The sequence below is a fragment of the Sturnira hondurensis genome, unplaced genomic scaffold (genome assembly GCF_014824575.4).
Source record: "Sturnira hondurensis isolate 20B ecotype Veracruz unplaced genomic scaffold, ASM1482457v3 Scaffold0022017, whole genome shotgun sequence".
NCBI classification, from domain to species: domain Eukaryota; kingdom Metazoa; phylum Chordata; class Mammalia; order Chiroptera; family Phyllostomidae; genus Sturnira; species Sturnira hondurensis.
In genome coordinates, this window is record NW_028094648.1 from 6,095,439 (window position 1) to 6,121,655 (window position 26,217).

Below are 26,217 nucleotides of genomic sequence, written 5' to 3' on the forward strand. Positions count from 1 at the left end.
TTCTAGTCAAAGAATTTTCCTTAAAAAAAAATCTTAATTTTCTCCTGGGGCAATTTAAACTACTTTCATTTTGTCCCATTCTTCACTCACACATTACAAATATTTGAGGACTGTCATTCACTAAAGCGTCCTTCATCTTATCTCTGCCAGGCTTAATAAATCCAATTTAGGTTGCCTTCAAATGGCCTATTTCCCAAAGCTTTAATTAATTCTGTGTCTTCTTCTATATCCAGAACGCCCACTGTGTCCTCTAAGAAGCAAATAAATACACTTTTCAAAAGTAAATACTAATGCTAAGCATTTAGTTTCCATGAATATTTACTTTTATTACACAGATGATAAACAGCATACAATTTTTTTCATTATTGAGGGGGTTGTTTTTTATTGTATGAACACGTAATTCTTTATAATTCCCAACTCCTATCACAATGCCATAGAGTCATGTTCTGTGGGGTTTAGTTTTTTTACGTGGGCCTGACCCTACAGAGAATTTCACGTGTGTCTACCATCTGTGGAATTGAGTGTAGCCAACAGCTAATCAGTGTGCAAACACAACATCCTGCCCCCTGCCACCACCAAAGGAGTTGCTGCTCCTCTTGGCTTCATTCCCGTTAATTCCCTGGTACCACCAGCGCCCCCAGTTACACACACCCACAGCAATTCTGGTGCCCCTTCTCCTCAGTCTCGTCTGTGCCTGACATATCCAAGGTGCCTGTAAATTTGCCAGCTGAGTTAAGTCTGCACGTTTATCTTTCTCTTAAGTACTGCCCCTTCTTTCCCGAGCACGCACCCTAACACCCAGGGCCTCACCCCTTCATCTGAAGAGTCAGGTCATCCCTGTGCCCAGCTCCGCACCAACACATAGCTCTCAGCCATGGAATTCACTGTCCTAAAGTAGGACCCTCAGAAACTCCCCCTTAGGTATTTATACACCCGTGTTCATAGCATAATCACTCATAATAGCCAAAAGAGGGAAGCCGCCCAAGCATCTGTTGATGGGTGAATGCATAAAATGTGACATATTCAGGCACAGACATATACAATCGACCCATGCTACAATGTGGATAAATCTTGAGGACACTATGCTAAGTCAGTAATTTTCAACCTTTTTCATCTGATGGCACAGATCGACTAATTACTAAGATTCTGTAGCATGCCAAAAAAATATCTTTTTTGCCAATCTAACAAAAATAGATATAATTTTGATCCATTCACACCAAATGGCTATTGTTGTGTTATTTGACAATCTCAGGAAAAAGAGGTCAGTGCCCTTTGTATGTTTTGTCAGGTATTGTATGTTTTAAAAATTGTTGTGGCACACTGCTGTGCTAAGTGAAATTAGCCAGTCGCAAAGACAAATACTGGATGATTCCACTTACACGAAGTCCCTAGAGTACTCAAATTTATAGAGACAGAAAGCAGAATGACGACTCCGGGGGCTGGGGGAGGGGAGAACAGGGAGTTAGTGATTCATGGGTACAGGGCTCCAGTTTTGCAAGCTGATGAGTTCTAGAGACTGGCTGTATAACAATGTGAATGAACTGAACACTACTGAAAAGTACACCTAAAAATGATTCACACGGTAAATTTCACATCACGTGTATTTTACTAAAATTTAAACACTATGCCTTCCTTAGTCTCAGCTGCCCACAGCAAGAGGGTGTCCAAGTTTTGGAAACAGGTTGCAGAGTGGGCTTAACTGGACAGAGTGAGTGAGCAGGTCTGGACTGGTAAGCAAAGCCCACCCTAGCCTTGACTTCAAAGCTTTTTTTGGAATCTGGACCAAACCCTAAATGCTCCTTGAGGCTAAATCAAAAAGTCTACCTTTCCAGCCTCTTCCCCTCCAGCTCCCTACCCCCAGCCATCACACCAACAGATGGGACAAGCCCCAAGTAACATCTTGATGTCTTGCTCTCTGTTTCTGTAGCTTTTTCCAATTGAAGCCTCAAGGACAAATGCTCTGCCTTCTCTCTTTTAAGGTGTAGACATGAATCTCAAATGTTATCTCCCACATGGACAGCTTTACTAATCCCCTATTGCTATCACCCACCCATCAAGACACAAACTTCTCTCCAATGAAATCTTCCCCAAGCACTTTGCACTTCTTAAGACACCAATTCTACTTTGAATAGGTGGCTGTGTTCTTATGCGTCCCTCCCCCAGCCCTAGCCAGTTTCTGGAGTCCCTGCAAGAACCAAGGTACAGAGACTGATAAACTTTCGTTACACTCAATCTGAAATGTTCACTGAGCATTTATTGTGCCCGAAGTGCTGTGCAGGTGCTGGAGAAGAGGAGAGATGTTAAACCTATATTTACTGAGCCTCACTGAGTATCCAGCCTGGGGCAACGGACAAGTTCAGCTTGGTCCCTCACTCCGAGCAAAGGCTGTCACGGGACAGCTCCTGATCTCAAGGACCTTTCAATGCCACTTTACAAGATAACAGGGTTCCAGGAACCCACGTGAGTTACACTTCCTTTCTCACCTTGAGAAAATGACCCTGTGCAGAACTTCCCCCTCTTCAACTTTTATCTAGTCATCTGTATCCCATTTGAAGGGAAAGCAGGTTAAATAAGGTTAAGTAAAAAGCCAGGAAGAGAAATATGCAGTCCCACAGTTATCAGCTTTCAAAACAACAACAAAAAACCTAGACATTAAAGGTATATACTTCATCTTAACAACAAAACATACTTCTAGTTAATCTGATTTGACCCCCTTTTCAATTTTTTTTATAAGAGATAAAGCCAAAAGAGGAACACGAAATCAGCATGATAGTGAAGCGCCCACCGTGCTCTCGCTGCAAAGGCCACAGTGCTAAGCCTGCTTGCTCTGCACAGCTGGTCTTCTCCTTCCAGGAGCCCTGTGCCTTCACGCCCTTTCTACAGACAAGGAAAGGGACTCTAGGGAGAGAGAAGTGAAGCTTCTCACCCAGGCCACACAGGGGGCAAGTGGCAGAACTGGATAAAAAAGCAAGTCGCCAAATGCAGAGCCCAAGCTTTTAAAGTCCAATGCCACAGGCCCTAAATAGCTATTTAACTTAAACTTTAAAATTTGCAAAACTGTTGAAAATCTAGCCGCCAGAAAGGTATACATTGGAAGAGATCTAACAAAAGTGTGGCATAGCCAAAATGTAAGCGTGAAGGCTAAAGCGTAAGCTGAGTGGAAAAATTATCAGGTACAATTATTGTACCAGGTACAATCAGGACAAATGATCAGACCAGGAGTTCTGGTTCCCCCCAACTCCAAGGTCGGCTCAATCTCTAAAATTAGTGATTTCCGACTGTTATGTCAAAAGCTGTATGACACTCAAAATAAAACTCCAAGTTGGTGGCATTTTAAAAGGTGTCCGCTGAGCACTTATGAGTACTGCATACAGGATTATAATGAAAAACAGTCAAATTCTGCACACTTGCAGAGTTTACTCATGTATTGGCTGCCTATTCTAGCCCAGACCCTGTGCCAAGGGTATTTACAGAATCTCTTTCTAATCTTTAGGGCAATTATATTAGTGTAGGCATTATTCCCATTCTAGGGACAATTATAATTCCTACTTTACAGATCATTATGGCTGACATGTATTGAGCTTGTACTCTGAGCCTCCCAGGCCACACCATTCTACAGACTTTATATGTAGCAACACATTTCTGGCACAGAAAGGTTAACTAATTTCCCCAAAGTCATGCAGCTAAAACTAGGATGAAAAAGTGAAGCTCAGCAAGGTTAAACAACTGGTTCCGAGACCACAAAGCTATCAGCCGTGGAGACAGTGGGTTAATTCAAAGCTGTCTCACGCCTTCAGCCTGTGCTCCTTTTACTAGGTATCTGGGTGGTACCACTCGGGCTTACCAGGGCCCAAGGGAAATGCCGAAATGCCTTGATGCCTAGGCCTTGCAGTAGAGAGCAGTGGTATTGCCTAGAGAGACCTGAACAGCGCGGGTCCTCTCTAAAGGGGCAGAGTTATCAACTCTTCAAGAGAGCTGGATATAAATTCTCCATATTTTTAAACATTGCCTCAGTGGTTTCTGAAAAAGCATCTTGTGAGCCAAACAAAACATGTCCATGGGCTATGGGCTTGCAACTTCTCTTTACTTACTGAGAGTCTAAAGACAAAAGATGAGCTGTCTTGTGTCCAAAATGTCAGACATCAGAACTTCCAAACCAGGCTTACTCTCAAGGCTCCTCTACTTTCAACAATGGCTTACTCCACATTCAGACGTTAACCAATAGCAACTTCCTTGTAGGTCCCTCCCTGCTCTGGATTTGCCGCCGTGGGAGAAAAAAATCCAAGTTACAGAAACTGCACATGAAATTTTGCATAGTTAAGATTCTTTCAAATGTCTTTCAATCCCTTTTTTAAAAAAGTTATTACACATGAATGCAAAAAATAAAGCACTTCTCACATCCTCGCCTACAGCTGTTAAAACTAAATTCATTCTGGAGAAAATTCAGTTTTGGAGGGATCCCTACTCTGCAGTCCAGGTTCAAGAATCCCACTTGGGACACGGTGGCTCATTTCCTGGTGTCCCTCTTTAATCAGCCGGGGGAAGACTTGAGGAAATGAGTCAAAATCCTACAGGCAACTTCTAGTGACCGTCAACAACAGCAGCAAAATCCATCATCACAACATCTGTATACAAACGGGCTCGAAGGGAAGCCCCAAAATACTTGGTGCATTGCTGAACAGAATTTGAGGAGAAAAGCTATGAGGGTAGCCTACCTCTCTCATTGTGCTCGCTCAGGGCAAATGGTCCGGTGGTACTACCCATCACAGAGGGTTTTCTCATTCACAAATATGCCACAGTTTATAATGCTAATATCATTTTTACTTTCTGGAGTAGAGAAATGGAAAAAATTTCAACTGACAGCATCATTTCAGCACTGCTTATCTTCATTTCTGAGGGACTAGCCTCAAGCTTCACTGCTGACTATCTTGGGAACTGACTCACCCTCAGCCAGTTCCCCCAGCAGTAAATGGCAGGGACTGGAACAATATTGCCTCCTGGGCTTGTTGAGAGGACTGGAAATGTCAGTTAAAAGCAAGGCCCCGGCACAGTACCCGGCACACAGTTTCCAATTACAGAGCAACACTATGTATGACTACAGGTATTGTGAAATTTCAGGCACTACAGAAAATGCAGAAAATGTGTTGAAATGGCACAGCACACATGATTTATCAAATCATAAGAATAAACGTGTGGATGACTGGGAAAGACCAGCCTGGGGATAAATGACCTCTTTGGGATTCCTCTGTAAGACCATCATATTATTTTCAGCAGGATAATCACCCAGAATGTGTACAGCTGCTGGGAATGACTCTAGCCTCACACGTGCAGGAACAGGGGAAGATATGATTCACTACTCCTTGCAGGTTTATCCTGCTGGGCACAAGAGTTGTAAATACTTATGGGACGAGAAAGGATGAAGGGTCTGGCAGAGTTGGTACCTCCTAGTCCTTAAAATGAAGCTGTAGATGAGCACATGTGGATTAAGGAGAGGACAGCACAAACCACATCTCCCTGCTTTAGCCAGGGGCAGACAAGTAGGGTACCACCAAATGGTCCCTGTGGCCGGAGAGGCAGAGGAATTTCAAGGAGGCAGAAAGGAATCAGGGAAAGATACCGGAAAAGGCATAGAGGCTACACTCGGAATACCGGTAGAGGAGAATTTCAGACTCAAAGGATGCTTCAGGATGTAGATACCTCACGGGCCTCTTGAGGAAACTGGCCTCCCCCAAATTTAAACAAACTGCCCAAGGGCACACAGCCAGTGAGTCGTTGAGAAAAGAAAAACCAGAGGGCAGCAAAAGGCTTTGTCACCACACAGTAAGGCACCCCGCCCCCCGACTCCTCCAAGCCAGACCTGAATATTACCTTTGCCAAAAATCTATTGGATGGAGTAGGCTAATTAGGAGGAAGAAGGAAGCAATAAATTCATTTCATCTTTAAAAAGGGAACTATTCTGTGAGGTTTGTCTCTCTAGCGCTCTACTGGGGTCAAATTCACATACAGTAGCTGAATTTTAAAACGCCAACAGACAAAGATGCAAGGACCAAACGTGTCATTTGAAGCTTAGGTGGTCAGACCTGTCACAGAATCTGGGCACTCACGCAGGATCCTTCCTACCTCACAAGGGTCCAGAGGCAAGGCCTCTCTTCCCCCACAGGAAAGAACTCACAATGCCTTGCAAGACCGGGAAGCCGGAGGCTGCACCTTGAGACCTTATAGGAAAACTGAGCCGAAGTCTATGGAGTCCCACAACAGCTCATAGCGATGCTTCCTGTGCGGCCCCTGAATTTCAGCTCAGACTCACTTTCTATCCTTAAGTCAAAGTAGCCTCAAGGTTTTGTGTTTTGTTTTTTTTGTGGTTGTTGTTGTTTTGGTTTTTTTAATGACCTGGGAGAGAACAGGGCTTCAGGGTTGGCCAAGTGGCCTGCACTGGCTCACGCACCAGCGACATCCCCCACCACCACCCTCTCCCCCCCAAAAAAGGAAGAAGGGGCAGGAAGCCTTAGGGCTTCCAGAAACCTGCAAATACTCCTGCTCCACCATAATACCCAAGTTCCCGCGCAGATATAACTGGATTTTAATAACAGCTTTAAGATTCAAGTAAGATTTGCAGAAAGTTCCACTCCACCTCCCACTCCCATCCCCCCAACTCAGGCAGCCCTTAAGTATCGATATCACGTGGGAAGGGGTGTTGCAAAACGGACCACGATTACGGGTCAGACACCAATTCGAGGGGCTTGCAGAGCTCCACCAACCTGGCTGGGCACTCTGGCTGAGCGAGGGAGACAGCCGGGTTCTGGCACCTCAGTATCCCAGCGCACTGTCCCTACCTCCCCTGAGAGCAGGCAGCCAATGCAGCCCCCAGCCGTTCAGAGGAGCGTGGCAGGAAAGAAACAGCACCGCAGCAGAAAGGGGCGAGCCTCTGGCACGGGATTTACAAAAGCAGAAAGTCTGCAACCTAGCGGCTGCTTTCCACACGCCCTGCCCAAGTTGTCCCTGTAACTGCCACCTCGCGTTCGCAGGGTCCCGCCCCAGAGCCGCACGCTGCACGCCCCCCTTGCAAAATAACCTGGAGACCCGGGAGACGCCGCAGACTCTGACCTGTGTCCACGGGTGATGCCGGGAGCAGAGACAGAAACGGGTCTATCCCCACCTCTGGGGCACAAAGAGCGCCCGCGGTTGGAAAGCATCAACCGCAGAGCAAAAAAAAAAAAAAGCTCTCCAACTTTGCCTCCCCAGCGCTGCTGAGAAGCAGCCGGCTGGTCCTTAGTGCGCTGGTCACAGAAGCACAACTTTTAACAAAAGGAAGCAGCGGCCGCGCAAGGAGTAGATAGCGCGCTCCCTGCGAGCCCCCGACCCGCCCGTCCGCCCGCCCGCCCGCCTCTGCCCTCGCGCACCCTCGGGACAAAAGCAGACCCAAACTAGCTCGTAGCCCGCAACCTCAGTCTGCATTTGCTCACGCTTAAGCCCCCTTGCTGCTCTCATTCCCGGGAGACCCCAGCTTAGCTACCCCTCCACCAGTGGCTGGGGGTTCCTCACGCAGGTGAGCGAGAATAGGCGCCGGGGAGTTCCAGGGACGCCTGGAATCCCTCCGGATGCTGAAATGCAAGGGCAGGGGGGACAGGGAGCCGCCTTTCGCGATACACCGAAGCAGCTGGAGCTCTCGAGGGCACAGGCAGCGGCGGGGGGCGCGGCCCCGGAGCCCGCCTAGCTCTCCCACCTGTCTGGAGGCCGAACAGGAGGAGCAGGACGCAGAGAAAATCCCAGGCGCCGGGAGCGCCTCTCATTGCGATGGCAGCGCTGAGATCTCAGCTCCGTTCCACGTTCCAGCTCTCGCCCAAGTGCACCGAGCGCGGCAAAGCCTAGCCCCCAGAGCCGCGGACGCGGAGGAGCAGCCCCTCCTCCCAGCGCCCTCCCCCTGCGCCCGGCCACGCCCCTTCTCGTCGCCCCTCCTAGCCTGCCCTTCCTCAGTGCCGCCCTAGCTTCTGGATTTCGCTACTCTCGGCCGGGTCTGGCCACTTCTCCTTCGACCTGTTTAATGCCTGGGGGATCAGCCTCCCGGCGTGGAGAGGACATACCGGCTTTGGCCGCCAGCTCTCGACCCCGGAACCCCTTCTCTCCACCTCTCCTCCCCTATGATGTGGTCGGGCCGCCAGAGACGGTTCCCCTACAGGGGTGGTGCTGCCCTCTGGCTTTGTACAGCTGGGGACAGCTCTCACATTGGGACACCGGCCCGCCACCTGGCAGGTGCTCCCTGGACAATAAAGGTCGGCCGCCTGGCCCTCGAGCATGCTCCGGAGGGAGGAGGTTGTTTGCTGCTGATAGTGGAGGTGGTGCGGAGACAAGATGGGGGTGGGGGGCGGGTAGGAATTGGGCCCGGGTATTCTCCATTCCTGTTAGTCAAAGGGGACCAAGAGTGACACCTGCCACCGCGGTAAAAGGCTGAGGCGGAGCGTAGGTAATTCTTTATGCTCAGTTTCTACACCTGCTTCTTAGCCTGTAGGAGCACAGTTGGTTTCTATTGGCCTGAGTGGCCTCCGCCAAACAAGCTCCTGCTGAGACTGTTTTGGAGTCGAGCTTTGTAGTAGGAGGGGTTGCCGGGTGCCTGGTGAAGTTTGATCTGGAAGCCTGTATTTTTCAATCCTTTTGAACCTAAGTCATTGTACTAAGCCCTCTGGGTGCCTTCTCTCTCTCACTCTTTCCTCTCCATCACCATAAGATTTTTCTGCCTCTATTAGAAGACAGTTACAGGGGTGGGGATCCCAGGGTTCCTTTTAGCTGCCCTAGCCTATACCATGAGCAAAGTATTAGTAAAATGATTCTCTTAAACCAGGTTCCACTGCCTAGGAAGTGTTTCACCCAAGGAGACAATAGTATCTGTTTAGGATTTTATAGTTCCTTCTTACTTTGAATATTACTTCATGCCCATAATACTGTAATAGCTTGGTAAAGGAGAGCAGATATGCTTATTATTTTAGTTCCAAAAGTTGCCCAAGATCACACAGCTAATAGAGGGGAGACCCAGTCATTTTAAGACTGCCTGCCGGTGTATTAGCTTTCCTTACACATTCTAATAAATAAAGCACCCCTCTAGAGAGCTTACAGTGGAAAATAAAAGGGAGGTGCCATCAGGCAAAGCAATAGAATAATTTAGATACACTTCGACTCTTGTTTAAAGTAGCGTCCAGCCCTGGCTGGTGTAGCTCAGTGGATTGAGCATGGGCCTGTGAACCAGACAATTACAGTTCTATTCCCAGTCAGGGCACATTCCTGGGTTGCAGGCCAATTCCCGGCAGGGGCCAGTTCCCAGTAGGGGATGCACAAGAGGCAACCATGCATTGATGTAAAGTAGCGTCCAAAATTTATAACTAACCAGTCCCACTTTATTTAAAATTGAAAGCTCTCCTGTTTGATGTTGATAGGACCTGAGTTAAAGAAAAATGATTTCTAAAACTAATCACTTAAAAATTATCACTACTCAATCAACACCTATGATTGCTTCTCTTTAAATTAATCTATTAATTCAATAAGCATTTAAGTGTCTACTGTGAACAGGAGGCACTAGGCCCTGGGCCCTACCACGATCTTTACAGTCAAGTGCGGGGACCCGCACCCCAATGTCCTAGCAAATGGTTTCCGTCATACAGCTGTGGGAAACCTGAAATTCAAAGTTCTCTGCCTGTGTTCTGAGCCATTGGACCAACTCTTTTTCTTAGAATGACAGAGGTAAAAGCTACCACTCAAAGCAATCACAAGTTTCTGGGATCTTGATTTATTTCTAAAATCCATTTTGTAGTGAGAAAAAAATCACGAGTTAAAATATCAACAATCTGCCTGAGAGGTAGAATTTACAATTTTCTTCTTCAATCAACTGATATTGGAGAGGATAACAAGTCTTCAGCAGAGTGGGTGAAAAGAGACCATACTGCAATTTAATTCCAGGCATGAAACTATCAGGAAAAAAATACCAGCGTTAAATAATTGTATTATACAATGCGGGACTGTCTTTCATATTCACCACTCAACAAACATCTATTGAGCACCTAAGTAGGCACAAGACCTACAAAACATCCTTAAGACAATGTCCCTGCCTAGGGGGATTCGAAGTCTGGAAGGAAAAAAACAGATACCCAATAAGAAACTATAGTATCAGCCAGTAGGCACTAAGTTGGCCATATCAGTTGGAAGACTATTAAAACCCTTGCCCACGGATTAGAAAACGACACTCCCCTAAATACCTAAGTGCGTTCTCACTCCAACCCCTTTGTTGGAATACTGCAAATCTCCTCAGATCCGTGAAAGTTTAATGCCGGACACAGCAGAGAACCTCCAGTTCCGGTGCCTTTAGGGTTATTAGCTATTTTTTAATGTTTTTGTTTATTTTTAGAGAGAGGGGAAGGGAAGGAGAAAGAGGGAAAGAAACGTCAATGTGTGGGTTTGTCTCACATGGTCCTCACTGAGGACCTGGCCTGCAACCCGGGCATGTGCCCTGACTGGGAATTGAACTGGCGACCCTTTGATTCGCAGCCCGCGCTCAATCCACTGAGCTACACCAGCCAGGCCAAGGGTTATTAGCTATTTTTAATAATACTCCCTGTCAGCTAAGTACTAAAAGGAAGCATCGAGAAAGGACTATGAGTGAACTGCTAACAGAACGAAATATTTTAGATCATGTCCAACAGAAACATTTACAATGATGGGAATGTTTTATATCTCAGTAGGGTGTATGGGACCAGTTCTGTACTCTGTTTTATGATAGCCCTGGACCCTTTCATGAATTATATCTTAGGTGTTTTTATTTTCATAATTATATCAATTCTTGATTGTGACTTGTAGAAACCCAGCTCAAATGACTTAAGCAAGCAAACAAACAAGAAATATAAAAGGTATTGGCTCTTGTAACTGGAAAGTCCGGGGCTGATTGTGTTCCAGACTTTCCAGGATTCAAGAACTCCAAGTCATCAGAACTTGAACTTGATGTGTGCGTGTGTCTGTACACATATGCATTTTTCTCCATCAATGTGCTTTCCTTTATTGCCCCCCTGTACTTGTGTACACTCAGAAAGCTCTAGGCTTACGGCTCATTAGTACTGACGCAAGCAAAGCTTTTCTGCCCTTGTGAACATCTATAAAAACACTGACTTGGCTTAGGTCACATGCCCATCTGGAACCAGTTACTGAAGCCAAACGGGATATGATGATTGGCCAGGTCCAGGTCACATACCCTTCCCTGGAGCTGGGATTGTGGTCGACTTCATCCATATCATTAGGCCATTCTTAATGGAGAGGGATGTGCCCCCCTCAAAACTGAAGTACTCTCACCAGAAGGAGGAGGAATGACGCTACACAAATAGAACAAAAGATGTTCGCTATAGTCTCACATAGCCCAACTCTTTAATTGAAGATTGTTTATACTTTTTATTGTAAAAGTAAAGATGCTTATTGCAGAAAGATTAGGAGACACCAAAAAATGATAAAGAATGAAACAAAACAAAACCACCCAATATATAATTACTGAAGAATTCATTTTTGTGTGTTTATTTCAAATCCTTTTTTCCCTGCTTGTTCCTAGGAGTTTTTTAAAATATAATTTAAGATTCTATAATATTTGCTAGTTTTCTACCCAGCTTTTCCATTAAGATAACATAAGCATTGTCCCAAACCATTAAAAATTCTTTGGAAACTTAATGAATAACAGCACTGTGATGTCCAGTTGTATGCAACACAATTCTGGATGTTTAATCTTTTCTCTAATTTTTTCCAGTTTTATTCCTATGTATATGACTTGGTGATGAGCATCTTGGTGAATAAGCTATTCCCGCCTCTGGTTATTTATTTAAGATAGATTCCTAGAGGTGAACTTACTACATTAACAGTATAACCCTTTTCAAGTTTTCTACCTAGTAGTCCCATTTTTCCGGTAGTCCTTTTAAAGTATTTCGTCCATAAAGTGGGAGAAGTGAATAGACTCTGTACCAACAATGACCACCTCACAGTTTGTGAGGTTGAAAGAAGACGATGTATGCTCTTAGTTGAAGCTTTCAGTCAGTATTTATTGAACATCTATATGCCAGATGTGCTACAGTACGTGCAGGGGATGTAAAGTTAGACAAAATACAGGTGCTGCCCTCCTGGGATTTTCAGGGAAAGAAGAGAGACATTCGGCAGGGGGTAAATATTATTACATTGCTATACATACTCTGAGGGAACTCTATGCACAGGGTAAGGTTTGAACACGGAGCAGCACCTAAATCGCTGTGCAGAGACTTCATGAGGTTCCCTGAAGAGGTACCAATTAGATTCTGAGGATCAAGAGAAAAGGAAGGCAAAGCAGCGGGGAGAACTTTCAAGCGTAGGAAGCACACGTGCAAAGGATGAGAGGCATGAAAAGTCTGAGCATTAGGAAGAACCACAGCTGTGTGGCACAGTCAGGGAGCCAGGGCCTGTTGAGGGTGGAGAGAGTTGAGACTATGAAGATAAACAAGAAGGTGCAGGCCAAGAAACTTGAACTTCACCTCCTGAGCTATGAAGAGTCACTAGGACACTTGGTGCTGGGTCAGATGTGATTAGAGTCTCAATTTGGAAAGATAGTGGAGAAGCTCAGTGAAGGATGAATTGAAAGGTGTGAAAACTTGAGGCAGGAAGAAAATAAGCCTAATATAGTGATCTACAGGGAGATTGTGGGCAGAATTGAGGTTATGGAGGTGAGAATGGTGGGAGTGGGGGGTGATGAATAAGACAGATGTTAAAGAGGCCTTGATCACTAACAGTATTGGGGAAGGTGAGTGGGAACAGGGACTCCAGGACGGTGCTCCGATCTCCGGTACGTGTGTCCCTTCAGCGAGAACTGCAACTAGATTTGTAATGGAAGGTAAAGGATTGGAGTCAAGCCTATGGGGTGTGAGGTGCTTCTGGACTCCTCCAAAGCTAGACAAAGCTAGACCTGGAGCTGTTGCCCAAGATTTGGATGAGGCTTCCCCAGAGAGAAGATGCTGCGAAGAAAACGGAGGGCTGATTTAAGGGACAAACGGGGCAAAATGGTTCAGGGGAGGATGCTGGCAAGTCAGGGTCAGGAAGGGGAAACACAAGAGGGTTATGACAGAAGGAAAGTCGGAGCCTCCCTTTGGGTCCTATCTCTTAGGAAGGTTAAATAAGATTTTTTTTAAAAATACGTATTGATGGGAGCTTGTAATCATAATAAGAACTGACAACGCCTAGCCAGTTCTAAATTCCTTACACACACTAACTCACTTAACTCAGTAAAATTCTGCCTAGGAGGTACTCTCGGTCTCCCAGTTTTACAGTTAAGAAAACTGAGGTTTGGGGGATTTAGGGATTTAGGTAACTTGGACAAGTTTGCATTGGGATTCAAACCCTTAGCAGGCTGACTGCATAGCCCCCGTGCTTAATGACTGCAAACACTGACTTCCCTCGTTAACCTGGAGATCTTTGGCGACTAAGCACACACTCTCACACCCAAACACACACACAAACATGCAGTTTTCAAGCCCAGAATTGGGGCTATTGTGGGTTGAGCAATACCTTAGAATTGGAGAGGTGAATCTAAAAATTTATTATTTGGTAAGTTTTCAGGAAATGTAATGGAATACAAAAAGAGGAGACAGGACAAAAGATGCAGGGGAGACTGGGAAGCCTTGAGTAGTTCCATAGGGTGAAGTGAAAGCACGAGATGATGGAGATTCCTAGACGGTGGCAGAGGATGATTGAAAAGGGGGGATGGAAACACAATCTAAAGCCCCACTGGAGGAATGGGCAGTAGAAAACAGCAGGGACAGCCCGGGGAGAAGCGGAGGCAATGTGTGGGGTTCGTCTGAAACCCTAGAGTCATATGTATGTATGAGTCTCTCTACATAACAATTTCAAATATATACATTTCTACATATGACAGGAAAAGATTACTTTGTCATAATTATCAATGACCATTGCTGGGTCCCATGCCTGGGGCACTGTGTAAAAATAAATACATAAATACCAACTTGATAGGGTCCTTTATCTAATTTCATGCTACTTCCCAGAATTAGGAGTATTTCTAACCTTAGAGTCACATTGGTGTTCCATAAATCCCCAAAGCACAGAGCTGACAACTCTTAAGTAATATATGTTTCGTTGCCTTACATTATTAATAGAATTATTTGTAACCCTGTCATAGCCTTTCCACTAAATGTTCCATTCTTTGAAGGGCTCACTGCAAACCAAGCCATGCATACAGTAGGCGCTGCATGTCTGCAAAACGGCATTACTGACAAATTGTGCCTCTGGGCTCTTTTTCCTGCAATTTTTATTTTACCAATATTTGTTTTGACTCTAAGAAATCCAGCTTTTTTAAAAATAAATTATTCTTGTTGTCATAAATCTGTGTAATCCACATCTGTCTTAATCTCATCCTGACTGCCAGGAGTTTTTCACATTTTTTTACATTTTCTTTAGATGCTGATAAAGAAGTCACATAGCAGGAGTAAGAAAAAGTTGCATTTAGATTCAGATTATACGGTTGAGTAAATACAAGGAATAAAATGTGCTTGACACAAAAAGAGCACACATATATCAGGTCTCCTGATTGGTGGAGGCAAGCAGTGGAATTGTTTCATCTACATGCGAGTCTTAAAACTGGCGACTAAATGGGCTCATATTAGGCACCTGTCCCTCATCCTTGATCCGTAGAAACCACATCTGCAGCACACAGGATGAGAACGTGAGCGTGGCCCTTGTTACACTCGTGCTGTCGCCTAAACCATTCCCACCCACAGAAGTAGCTCTAGCCGTAGCTTATCCACAGGCCTCCGTGGTTAAACTGATCACAGATTTATCATGAAACTAGGGCACTTTGGGAAGTGAAAGGGAACAGCCGTCATAAACCCATTAATCCAGGAGGAATGGTTACGTTGAGCGTGCAGATCACAGCAACCTTTCTGCGGCTGCACCAGATCAGTTAGGACTCAGCTCCCTCGTACACCCAGGCCCTGCAGAAAGAAGTGCCTCAAAGACGGGGCTGCTGGGATTGAGTCCTGCTGACCAGGTTAGAGGAGGCTGTAAGCAAAGAGGGAGAGAGGAGTATGAATGCGTAAACACTGGCACATTGACAATTAAAGTTAATTAATTTTAAATGCTTTTCACATTAAAAAAATAAATCCTGGCCCAAATCATCATTATCATCATCATTGATAATAATTATTTATATGTATTACTATTATTAGTGGCATAATAACCAGAACTACCCACTCTTTCTACTACGAAGTGCCTTCAAGACTTATTAATGGGTCATAACTCTGTTGGGCTATCATAATAACAGCTAATGTGTATTAAGTATGATGTTTCATGTGCTGATCTAAATGTTTGCCTCTATTATCCCATTTCATCTACAAACAACCCTTTGAGGTCAGTCTAGTATCAGCCCCATTTACAGATAAGCAGTGGGAGGCACTGGTAGGTCAAGTGACCTCCTTAAGGTCACTGGGTCGTTAGTGGTGGAGGTAGGCTTAGAACACAGGCATCCAGGGAGCAAACATCTACATGGTGCTGCTTCCCTCTGCGCCATCGTGCGAGTTTGTTTCCCTTTAAGGGGGGCAAACAGTTATAGGTTTTCAACCTTAAACCTGACTGTTCAGAACCAGAGGGCAGGGGTTACTTGTCACCATCTCTGTGCCCTCCACAGTGTCTTACACTTGTTAAAAGTTCAAAACTTTCTCGCTGAAAACTAACTATTAAAAAGAAGTGTGTGGCAAATGGAGCAGTTTGAACCCTGACAGGCCATTAAGCAATACTATTGTTGGAAGGTGTGGTCATAGTATTGTGTTAATGTTGAAAATAGGGTTCTTACAGGTCAGAGATATATACAGAGCTGGTGATGACATGCATGGTGCTTGAGAATCTCTCCAAAATTATCCAGTAGGGGCGGGGAAGTGGGGAATGCGTGGGGATATAGACGAAGCCAGGCTGGCCAAGTGGTTGATGACTGTCGACGCTGGGTGACAGTGAGACATGGGGTTCCATTATACTATTGTAGAAGTTTAACTATCTCCACAATGAACAGTTTTTAAATTTTGTTTACAGGATTTAAGCAAATGGGAGAAAACCATGGGAATGCCTGAGGGCAATGCACGGAATAGCCTACACCCCCAAACACCCATCTGCAAGCTTCAACCCTGCCCAAGTCCCCTAAAGTCTCTGGGCCCATTCATTGTCTTCCTTCTTTTTACAAAGGTTTAGGTATTCATTTTTATACAGAAGGTAAGGAAGGGAGAAAGAGAGGGAGGGAAACATCAATATATGTCAACTAACTGCCTCTAATTCATCCCAAAGTGGTGTCCTGGCCCCCACAACCCAGGCATGTACCCTGACTGGGAATTGAACCTACAACCTTTTGGTTCCCAGGCGGTAGCTCAATCCACTGAGCTATACCAGCCAGGGCTGCCTTCCTTTCTTAAAACAAGAAGTTTGCCTTTGACAATCTCTGAATTCTACCCAGTTCTAAACATGTATGATTCTCTGATTTGATGGCAACAGTTGGAGAAAAAAAATAAACCACCAATTCTTTGCCCTGGTGGCCAAAGAGGTGCCCAAACCTTTCATACTTTGTTAACTTTCTCCAAGTACTACAGCTCTTCTTTTCATTCCATTCACTTGCTAGGTCCGTTATCTTGGGAAAGTTATTTAAACTCAGCGCCTCAGCTTCCTCACTGGTAAAATGGGGTGAAAGTAGGGTCACAACAATCTCATGGGACCATGACAACAATGATGTGAGTTAATGTATGTAAAGGGCTAAAAGCAGTGCCTGGCATCTAGTAAGCACTCAATAAATGACTAATATTTTCTATTATCTTAATTTTATAGCTATTAAAACTAGTTGTGGTTCAGTGAGAAGTGATTTAGCCAAAGTTTATCAGTTTTAATAAACAATGGAGCAGACATTTAAAGGCAAGTTTTCTGATCATAAATCAGTGCTGCTCTCACTGAGGACACTATTATGAAAAATAGCAATTATGAAAAATTATACTAGACAATCTAGAAAGATTAGTTACTATCCTAAGACTCCAGCAGTCATTGGAAACTAAGTTAACATTTGTCGTTAACACAAAAACAGTCTGAGTTGCAGACTGTGCAAGGCCTCTGGGTTTTGGAGCCAGCCAGCCTCTCCTCCAGACAGTGTGGAGCCCAGGGCAGTGCAATTGGAGATCACTGGGTGGCTGAAAGGTAAATTACACTAGGCAGCTAGAGCCAGCCCAGCACAGTGACAAGGATTGGGGCGTGCTTTTGTTTGCAAACTGAAAAGCTTCTTAACCAGGCACACTGAGCCCCTTAGAAAGAACTGGGCCTTCTGGGCAGACTGACCTCAAGCAGGCAGTTTATTTTTCAAATGTTAGCAGAGTATGAGTAATTTTTCCAGAAGCTCTACCATCTTTCTTTCTCCTCTTCCCTGCAGCGTTAATCTATAGTCTCAAGACGGTTGCTTTTTTAACAATCCTTTTAGAGATTTTACATGCCAAAGAAATAAAAGTGATCTCTATGTGTTCACAGAATTTAAAGATAAGTTGTTAATGAAAGAGAGCAAGTCACAGAATAATCTGTATAGAGTGACTCAAATCATGTTAAATAAATACTAGGTGGAATTATACAAAGGCGCTAATACTCTATTTTCGACCAACAAAAATAGCAACCGTATATGGTTCCATCGAATAGATAACTCCACCTCTGAACACACTCGCCCACTCACTGTTAACTTAGGCAAGAGGGTCGACTTGGGGAAGGGAGTATAAACAGAGTTCATTTCTTCCTCTTTTTCTTTCTGCATTGTTTGAACTTTTATCCAACTAGGTTCACACATTACTTTTATAATTTAAAAAATAAGTGGCTATTTGGCAAGTTTAGCTTCATCAAATATTTCCTGGAATGCACTTACAATGAATAAATACATGCATCGAATTAAACATTTCTGTCCTGGATATTTTTTAAAATATTTTATTTATTTTTAGAGAGAGAGGAAGTGAGGGAGACAGAGAGAACGAAAAACCTCAATTGGCTGCCTCTTGAGCACGCCTGGACCTGCAACCCGGTCATGTGCCCTGACTCAGAATTGAACCGGTCACCTTTTGCTGTGTAGGTACAGTACCCAATCAACTGAGCCACACCAGTCAGGGCAGTCCTGGGTACTTTTGTCTTTGGTATATGTCAGAGCTCCACACTCAGATGTCTCAAACTTCCAGGGTTCACCTTGATTGAATTTTCTATATTTCTCATTAGTGTGACATTGTTTATTCATATAGGAAGCGAGATAGGGTAGTGGGCATAATTTCCTTTTCATTTGTTTTTAAACAGAAGCAACATGTCTGACCCCTGAAGACTGAGTCCCACCACTATGTATTTTAGCTGGTGTGACTGCTGACACACCTTTTGTGTCTCAGCAGTTCCCACTCTGCATAGTCATGCCTGCAAAACAACGTTTCAGTCACAATGGATGGCAGACACACCTGTGGTCCCATAGGTGAAACAGGGTTGGAAAATTCCTGTCACCTAGTGATATCATTGTGCAACACACCACTCAGGTGTTTGTGGAGATGCTGGTGTAAACAGACCTGCTGCGTGACCAGTGCCAAAAGTGCTCACATGCCATTGGGTACAGTATGTGCTACTTGGTAACAAAGGACTATGGTTTGGTTTATGTGCTTACCACACCACACTTTTTATCCTTACTTTACTCTGCCAACGTATATAAAAAACATTCGCTGTAAAACACTATGCCTTGTTTTGCCGGCAGCAGCCTCATACATCTCATGCTTATCGCTTCTCTTGATTGCATCATTTTCTCTTGTGCCTGATTTAATCTCATGTTGATATGTACAGTAACATGTGGTACAGGCTGGCAGCCTAGGAGCAGTAGGCCATGCCATCCAGCCTAGGTGTGCAGGAGGCTGTACCACCGAGGTTTGTGTAAGTGCACTCTGATGTTCGCACAATGACAAAGTCACCTAGCAGTGTATTTCTCAGAATGTATCCCTGTCGTTAAGCAGCTGTATTGTAATCACTTGTTCACCGGTCTGTGTCCCCTGAACTCCCCTGTGTCCCACCACCCCGCTTGCCACATGCAACTAGAAAACAACTGCCAGTTCTGCTCCTTAAGCCCTTCCTAGCATATAATGAGCAACATAATAGGAGCTCATCAAGGTTCGCTAAATGAATGAAAGCTTGCATGCCTTCGGGCGGGGCAATGCGTTTTATAATTTGTCCATTTTTATCTCAAGGAAAAGACATGGCACGAGTATAGCAATGGCAGGGCCGAGCTTTAAAGAATTACTCATGTAATGGTTCAAGGGCAATGAGCTAAAAGCAAGTCAGAAACTTCTTTATGTTTTGGTCAAAGCCCACTAACACTTCAACATGTATTAAATGTTAATAAGCAGCTATCTCGGTCAGTGGGTTAAGTAATAGCAATGGGGGAAGGTGAGAGGTGAGGAAATATAGGAAATTACTTTCGGAGACAGCTTGGCTCACCAGAGCACAACTTGTATAATAGCATAAGAGTGATTTAACCATGTTATCTTTCCCCCTTTTCTCATACAGCAGGCTTGGTGAAGTGACAACATTCTTTTTGCTCAGGCATCTGCAGAGCCTTGCAAAATCTGGAAAATATCAGAGAGGATCCAAGGGTTGGGTCACCTTCTTCTCCTTAGTGACAGAAAAAAAAATCACCAACATTTAATAAAACTGTCAGTAGCTGATTGTACAGTTTGTGGCTCATCCTTTCTTCCTCCTCCTCAGATTTGACCATTTGTCTGCATAGTCTTATGAAGGCTAAGGAAAGAAACAAAGAGAATTTGTAAGCACAAAGTCTCTGCTCCTTAATGGCAATTCAAAATAATAATAATAATAAATAATAGCTAACATATTTTGAGCACTTCCTATGTGCCAAATAATTTACTCAGAGTATTGGTTGAGGGGAGGGAAGCAGTTTTGCCCCAAAGGGGGCATTTGGCAATGCCTGGAAATATTTTTAAGTGTCACAACTTATGGAGAGGTGAGCATGAGGAGGTGACGCTGGCATTTGGCAGATGGAGGCCGGGGAGGCTGCTGAACATCCTATAGTGCACAGAGCAACACTCCCATAGCAAAAAATTATTTAGCCCAAAATATCGATAGTGCCAAGATTGATAAACCCTGCTTTTAATGAATTATCTTGTTTAACACTCAAAACAACTCTCAGAAATCATCTCCATTTTACAGATGAGGAAATTGAGGCACGGACAGGTTAGGTAGCTTGCTCCAGCCACACAGCTAGTAAGCCACAGAGCAGCTTTCCAGCCCAAGCTTGTCAGACTCTGGAGGTCTTAACCTTGACTACAGTGTATTGGTGGGAAAAGAGCACATAACCTTGGCCTGGCTGTGGGTTTGATGATGACATAGCAGAGAACTGCTGTAGCAGGGTCCCTAGCGTTCATCACGGCGCTCTGTAGGAACTCGGAGGCCGATGGCTTCGGCTCCACCTCTTCTCTTTGTTCAAAATGTCAGCTCTCTCAGGGTGCTTATGGTCTTTGCCATCGTAACTAAAACACTCCGAGATTGTATTCTTTGTTATAAGATGATACTGAGTTATAGTTAGTACAATAATATCTAATAGAAATATTAATAAAGTAGTTTGTGGATAGTTCTCCGAAATAATAAAAGTATTAGCAAAATCATAAATATGAAATTCAACCTTTCCTCATTCCATGGAATTTTTCCTCAGCCATGCATATCAACCGGCAGACTGTACCCCAAGTTCTGTGAAATTCATGAAACAGCCTTTTATCCCTCATCAGCTCTCATTTTCCATATTTTATGAGAAGCGAACATCTAAATACATCTCTACCAGTGCAGCACAATAATACCAGCCCCAGCAATGAGGTATTGCACACAGCTGTAATTGTATTTCATACATAAGGGCTCCCCTTGCCCTTCAAAATCCCTGAAGGCCTGTCATTGGTAGACTCTACCGAAAACCATCTATTTCCCCTGAGGCCAAAACAGGTTCCATGTATAATGGACCAATGTAAAACACACTAGGAATATTAGTGTGTGTGCTATGTTTTTCCCCCTTCTCAGTGGGTTATGCTTCTTTCTCATTCCTACATCTTGCCATCATCAGATTCCTTGTTTATCAGCTTATTATCATATTTGACTTGATTGTTTCCATCCCCCATGTCTTACAACACTCTCAACTATTTGCAGGAGAAGAGAACAGCTCTGGGGGGTCATCCAGACCCCAAATTGAATCTGAAATATTAGCATCCTAGCCAGCTTCAGTGCCCAGACTTTATAGCCCTGCCCTGAAGTTACTGCAAAACAGCTTAGAATATAGTGAAAGAGGAAAAGAGGAGGAAGAGGATGAGGTCTAGGATGTCCTAAAGAACAGGGAAAAATCCTTAAATAATTGAACTTTGGCTATATTTTTATTTATGCTACTTTTTAATAAGAGTATATTCGAATAAAATAATATATGTACCTTAAGAAAATACAGGGTCTGGCAGAAGTAACATATGCTTGAGTGTGGTTGGTAGGGTATGTGAATGTCTCGCACGAGATGCACAGCAATTTGAACATTTCACCTAAAATGCATGTGGTGTGCTTAGGAATGGTGTTGTTATGTGACAGAATTACATGCTTATGATTTTGATTTGCAGACTGGTGCTCAGTCCACTGAGCCACACTAGCCAGGGCTGATTTTGTTCACAAAAGATTTGGTATTGATTACCAGCTCATAAAGAAGGGATGTTATTTGTGCTGAACCCTGTATTTCAATTTAGTAGGATGGCTGTTATTCAAATCTAGCATTAACATTAAATCGCACCATTGAACAAAGTACAAGCTAATAGATATTTTATCTTTTGAATTGAAGGTAGCAACAAACCCAATTTAGAAAACTCAAAATAAACCTGACTCTTCCCCATACCACCTCTCTAATAACTCCCACAGGGGGAGTTATTTTTCTAAAATAAATATATGAAAATCCCATGCCTATCTCAAAAAGCTTCTGTTGCTTTCATCATCACCTAAAAATGATGTTCTAAGGCCTTAGCGTGGCCTTCTCGGTTTGGCTCGAATTTACCTTTCTAGCCCTTTATCTTGCCAATTCTCACTCCATTTTTCCCCTCTTCACTCAAGAATCTTCAGTGCCAGTCAGAGCAGACTACTAAGGGTTCCCCCCAAACATGCTCCTATTGTTGGGCCCTTTGCCTAAAAGCTCCTTCTCATTTCTCTACCCAACCCAAACGATCCTTCTAGACCAAACTTAAATGATACCCTTCTCCCTTGCCATAGTAGGTTGTTTGTATCTCAGCAATGGAAATATCCAAAAGGTATTTCTGTCACATGTGTAGGTGTCTGTAACCTACACTAGCTCTGGGCTCAAATTGTATCCATCATTTGTAACAGAACCAGGCCCATAGTTGGGGACCAAGGAATGTTTCGTTTGAATTAAGTGATGATAGGAAGTATGCTTTTGACACCAATTTGCCTTGGGAAGCTGAGATTAATATCTATCCTGGCCATCTGGTATATTTTGAAGGGATTTATGTGAAAGTGGTATGAAAAATATGTTCTGTCCAGAATATGTCAATCCCTCCAGTAAGTGTGAGATCTGACTAATTCATAATCAGGTTTCTATCAGTTCAATAGCATTTCCCAAGTTCCTCAACTCTAACTATCCCATCATAGGCTGAAGACACTTCTGAAAATGTAAAAGAATTTTTCCCATCCTTGTTTTCCCAGGAAAGCCACTTCCTTGCAGTAATTTCAGTCATACAGCAATTATTATATTGGGACAAGGATTCTGGGAGTCAGTGACATACAATTTTCATTATAATTTGCAAAAACCTGGCAATTTAGCAATGTCTTTAGTCTTAGTGAAATTGCACATAACCAGTGTTATAAACATTCAGCCTAAATGAGATCCACTTGGGTATATTGTACTTAGGAATTTGTAAACACAGAACTTTCCATTCTTTGGATCCTTGCTGAAGAAGCAGCTACCGCATTCCGTTGGGCTCCTACTCTCAGGCTTTTTTCTTAAAGACTCTCTAAGCTTCAAAAAGGGGACAGCAGAAATTGCTTTCCTGACTCAAAAATTCAGAAAGCATGAGCAACTGCTGAGGTAGCAGATAGGCACAGCCCTTGTTAAAGGACCACCCAGCCCTAGGATGCAAACTAGAGAACGAATCAAGGACAAGGACGTTAAGTTTGAAAATGACCTTGGGGCAACAGTTACCGGCTCCACCACCTCCAGGTTGGTGGGTGAGAAAGTTGGTTACTGTTGGACTATAAGAGCATGTGGCCTTTTTGAAGAGGAACAAATCCTCATCCCAGTGGATGGATAGGGATGAGGGACACACTGTTGTCCAGAATATCAAATCTTCCAAGATAAGCTGAAAATCTAAACTGAGGGTATAAATCTCCCTATTGGGAAACTAGCTGAAATTCATTTTCAAACATCATGTAGATCCCACTAAAAACAATCTGTAGGCTGAATGTGGCCTGGGGCCACCAGCTTGCAATCTTGGTTTAGGGGGCATGTGGCCCACCTCCTTTATCTTAAGGACGATGCTGCAGGTGAAATTGATTTCACATAACCGGTTAGAACCCAAATCATCTGATTGCCAGTTCCCTTATAATCATTCACTTCAGATCAGGCGTTTAAATCCAAGACAATTGGAAAGTACAGGCAGACATACCTGGTTCAGAACAGGAGTTTCCAGGCCCACTTGAGTTTGAAGGACAACAGGAGGTCAGATCCATTTTAGGTCCCTCTATAGTCTCCCAGATCCTCAGAACTAGACTGGTACTTCCTTAATGTGGGATCATCAGAAATACCTGGAACACCTTACAGACTGCAGATTTCTAGGGTCTAGCCTAGAACTAAGCAACCCAGAGCTTCAGGGACATGCATATTTTTAATAAGCCCCATCAATAATTCTCAATGATCCTAAAACACGGTGTCTCTAGCTGGGGGAGTCGGGAAGTCCGGACTGGCCCCATTCCAGGGCTGAGGTCCTTGGGCCAGGAGCTGAGGGACTCTTCCAGGGAGGGCCTATATGTCCGTTTTCCAGGTTTTAAACAGCATTCTTTTCCAATCTCCTAGGTTCTTGTTTCCTCATACTTCTAGGGGGGGAAAAAGAAGCAAGAAAGGCTAACCCTGTTGTATGGCTTGGTATGTGGTCTGACTTGGTTTTCAATAGCACTGCTGGGTATGACATTTTATTCAGATAGGAACCTGAACAGTTATAATGAACTACTTAATTAAATCATGGATAATAAACTCCTTATAAATTATACTGAAGCATTTTATAATTTTACTAGTTCTTATTTTTTTACTATAATCTATAAACATTTAAATGCAAGCTATGAATTAGATTTCAAAAGAGAGGAGTAATTTTAGACTGTGACATCCATTTTTATAACACTCTAGTTTATTTTAAGGGACAATTAGTAGCACTTCCCAAAATGTATCTAATTGCTAGTCTAAATCAAACTCTGCAGTTCTTGGATGTTTTTACCCACACCAGCCCTAGTTCTTTCCACACTGACCGAAACAATAAGGGGAGAGGGGCAAAAAATAAAATTCTAAATGTAAAATGCTTATAATACACTTAATTTTCACTCCAAAATCAGCCCAGACTTACTTAGGCCAATAACTTATTTCTGGATGTCATGAAGCACTTATTTGGACCCTTATTATGGACATGGCCAGAGTACGTCCTGCTCAAATGTAACTGGAAACTCTTCCTTTTAGATTCAAACAGTTTTGATTATGTTGTTTGGGGGCTTAACTTGTTTTTAACTGCCCATATTAGAAGTCAGATTTCATCAGTGTTGATGATGTTCACTCATCACCAGTCGATAGAATAAGCGCATAAACAGGTCTCGTCAGGTAGTTGTTTGCCAAATTCCAAGGCATATGGCTCAGGAACAGATTTAAATAATGCCTCTCCCTTCTTTAGAAGTTGGGCACATGGTACCCTTGACTAATTTTTATGAGCTTAGTTAGCTTGGTCCTGTGAGGAACAAATCAGTTTAACTTCTTACTCCATGCTCAGAATTTAACACCACAGAAAATCTCAAGGCTGAATCATTTTTATTCTAGCCACTACCTTGCAGAGAGCTTTGAACAACTCTCTGAAGGACTAATCAGGCCTAACTTCATTTCAATCTTGCACAAATATTCCCTGAGTTGGTTCTTCATTTCTGATGAAATTCTGTATTATCTAGTTTAAAAAGCCCCGATTTTTATTTTCAGGATGACCATATGGGGAGGAATTCTCGTGCCAACCCAGACGGTTAGAAACAGCAGAGAGGACATGGGCCTGCAGAAGGGACAGCTGCTACCCAGCTTTGGCCCACTGTGCCACGTGGCAGAGGACAGTGTGGCTAGATCTTCTGGATTTGCAAGAAAAGTTGGTGTCAAGATTTTTCTATGAAATCCCAATTTTTAAACATGGGCAACTGAATTAAAATACTACCCAGGTCAAACAATACACTTCTGTGGGACACTTCTAGCTAGTATACTACCAGTTGGCAAAGTCTGTGTTATAAGAACCATTGCTCTGTGGGTTTTTAGTCTTTAGGGCTAAATCCTCTTAGAAATTTCGCCTTGGATAGCTTTTATGTAACAGAGTACACATATAATATCTACTATTGTGTCTCAAGCACATATAGATACTGGAGATGCAGCAGTGAATAAAATAGACAAAATGATGTTTACATTCTACCATACATTTATAGTTATGGAATTCACAAAGGTTGAAACAAGAAAATATGAGGAATTGAGGGATAGAAACAATCTCAAAATTTAAAGTTAACAGACACTTTAGCACGTCATATAGCATTTAATAAAATTAAAGCTTTCGAAGCAGACTCCTTCATGGAAGATGCAGCTATGTTTAAAGTATTTCGTCACAGATATTTGCAGAGTCCCTACTGTGTGCTGAGTGCCTTGCTAGACAGAAAGGATATGACGGTGAGCAAGGAAAACATAATTTTAGCCCTTTGCATTCAAGTACAGGAAGCAGAAAATAAATCAGAAAAATATAAATAATGATAAATTAAAAATAAACAATGACAAATCATGATGTTATATAAAGGCTAAAATAGATACTAATGACCAAAATGAGAAACCTAATTTAAATACAGTAGTCAGGTAACTTCTGCCTGAGGAAGTGACGTTTAAGGTGA

The 26,217-nt window shown here is 43.4% G+C and overlaps 1 protein-coding gene across 2 annotated transcripts in view; it reads right to left on the reverse strand.

Annotated features, from left to right (window-relative positions):
- Positions 1-7,869, reverse strand: part of KIT (KIT proto-oncogene, receptor tyrosine kinase) — a 79,475-nt gene extending 71,606 nt beyond the window's left edge. For both annotated transcript variants that reach the window (XM_037034092.1, XM_037034091.1), the window contains exon 1: positions 7,724-7,869. In XM_037034092.1, the coding sequence (XP_036889987.1) occupies positions 7,724-7,790 (67 nt within the window). In that variant the 5' untranslated portion in view covers positions 7,791-7,869. The remainder of the gene's footprint in view (positions 1-7,723) is intronic.
- Positions 7,870-26,217: the final 18,348 nt, after the last annotated feature.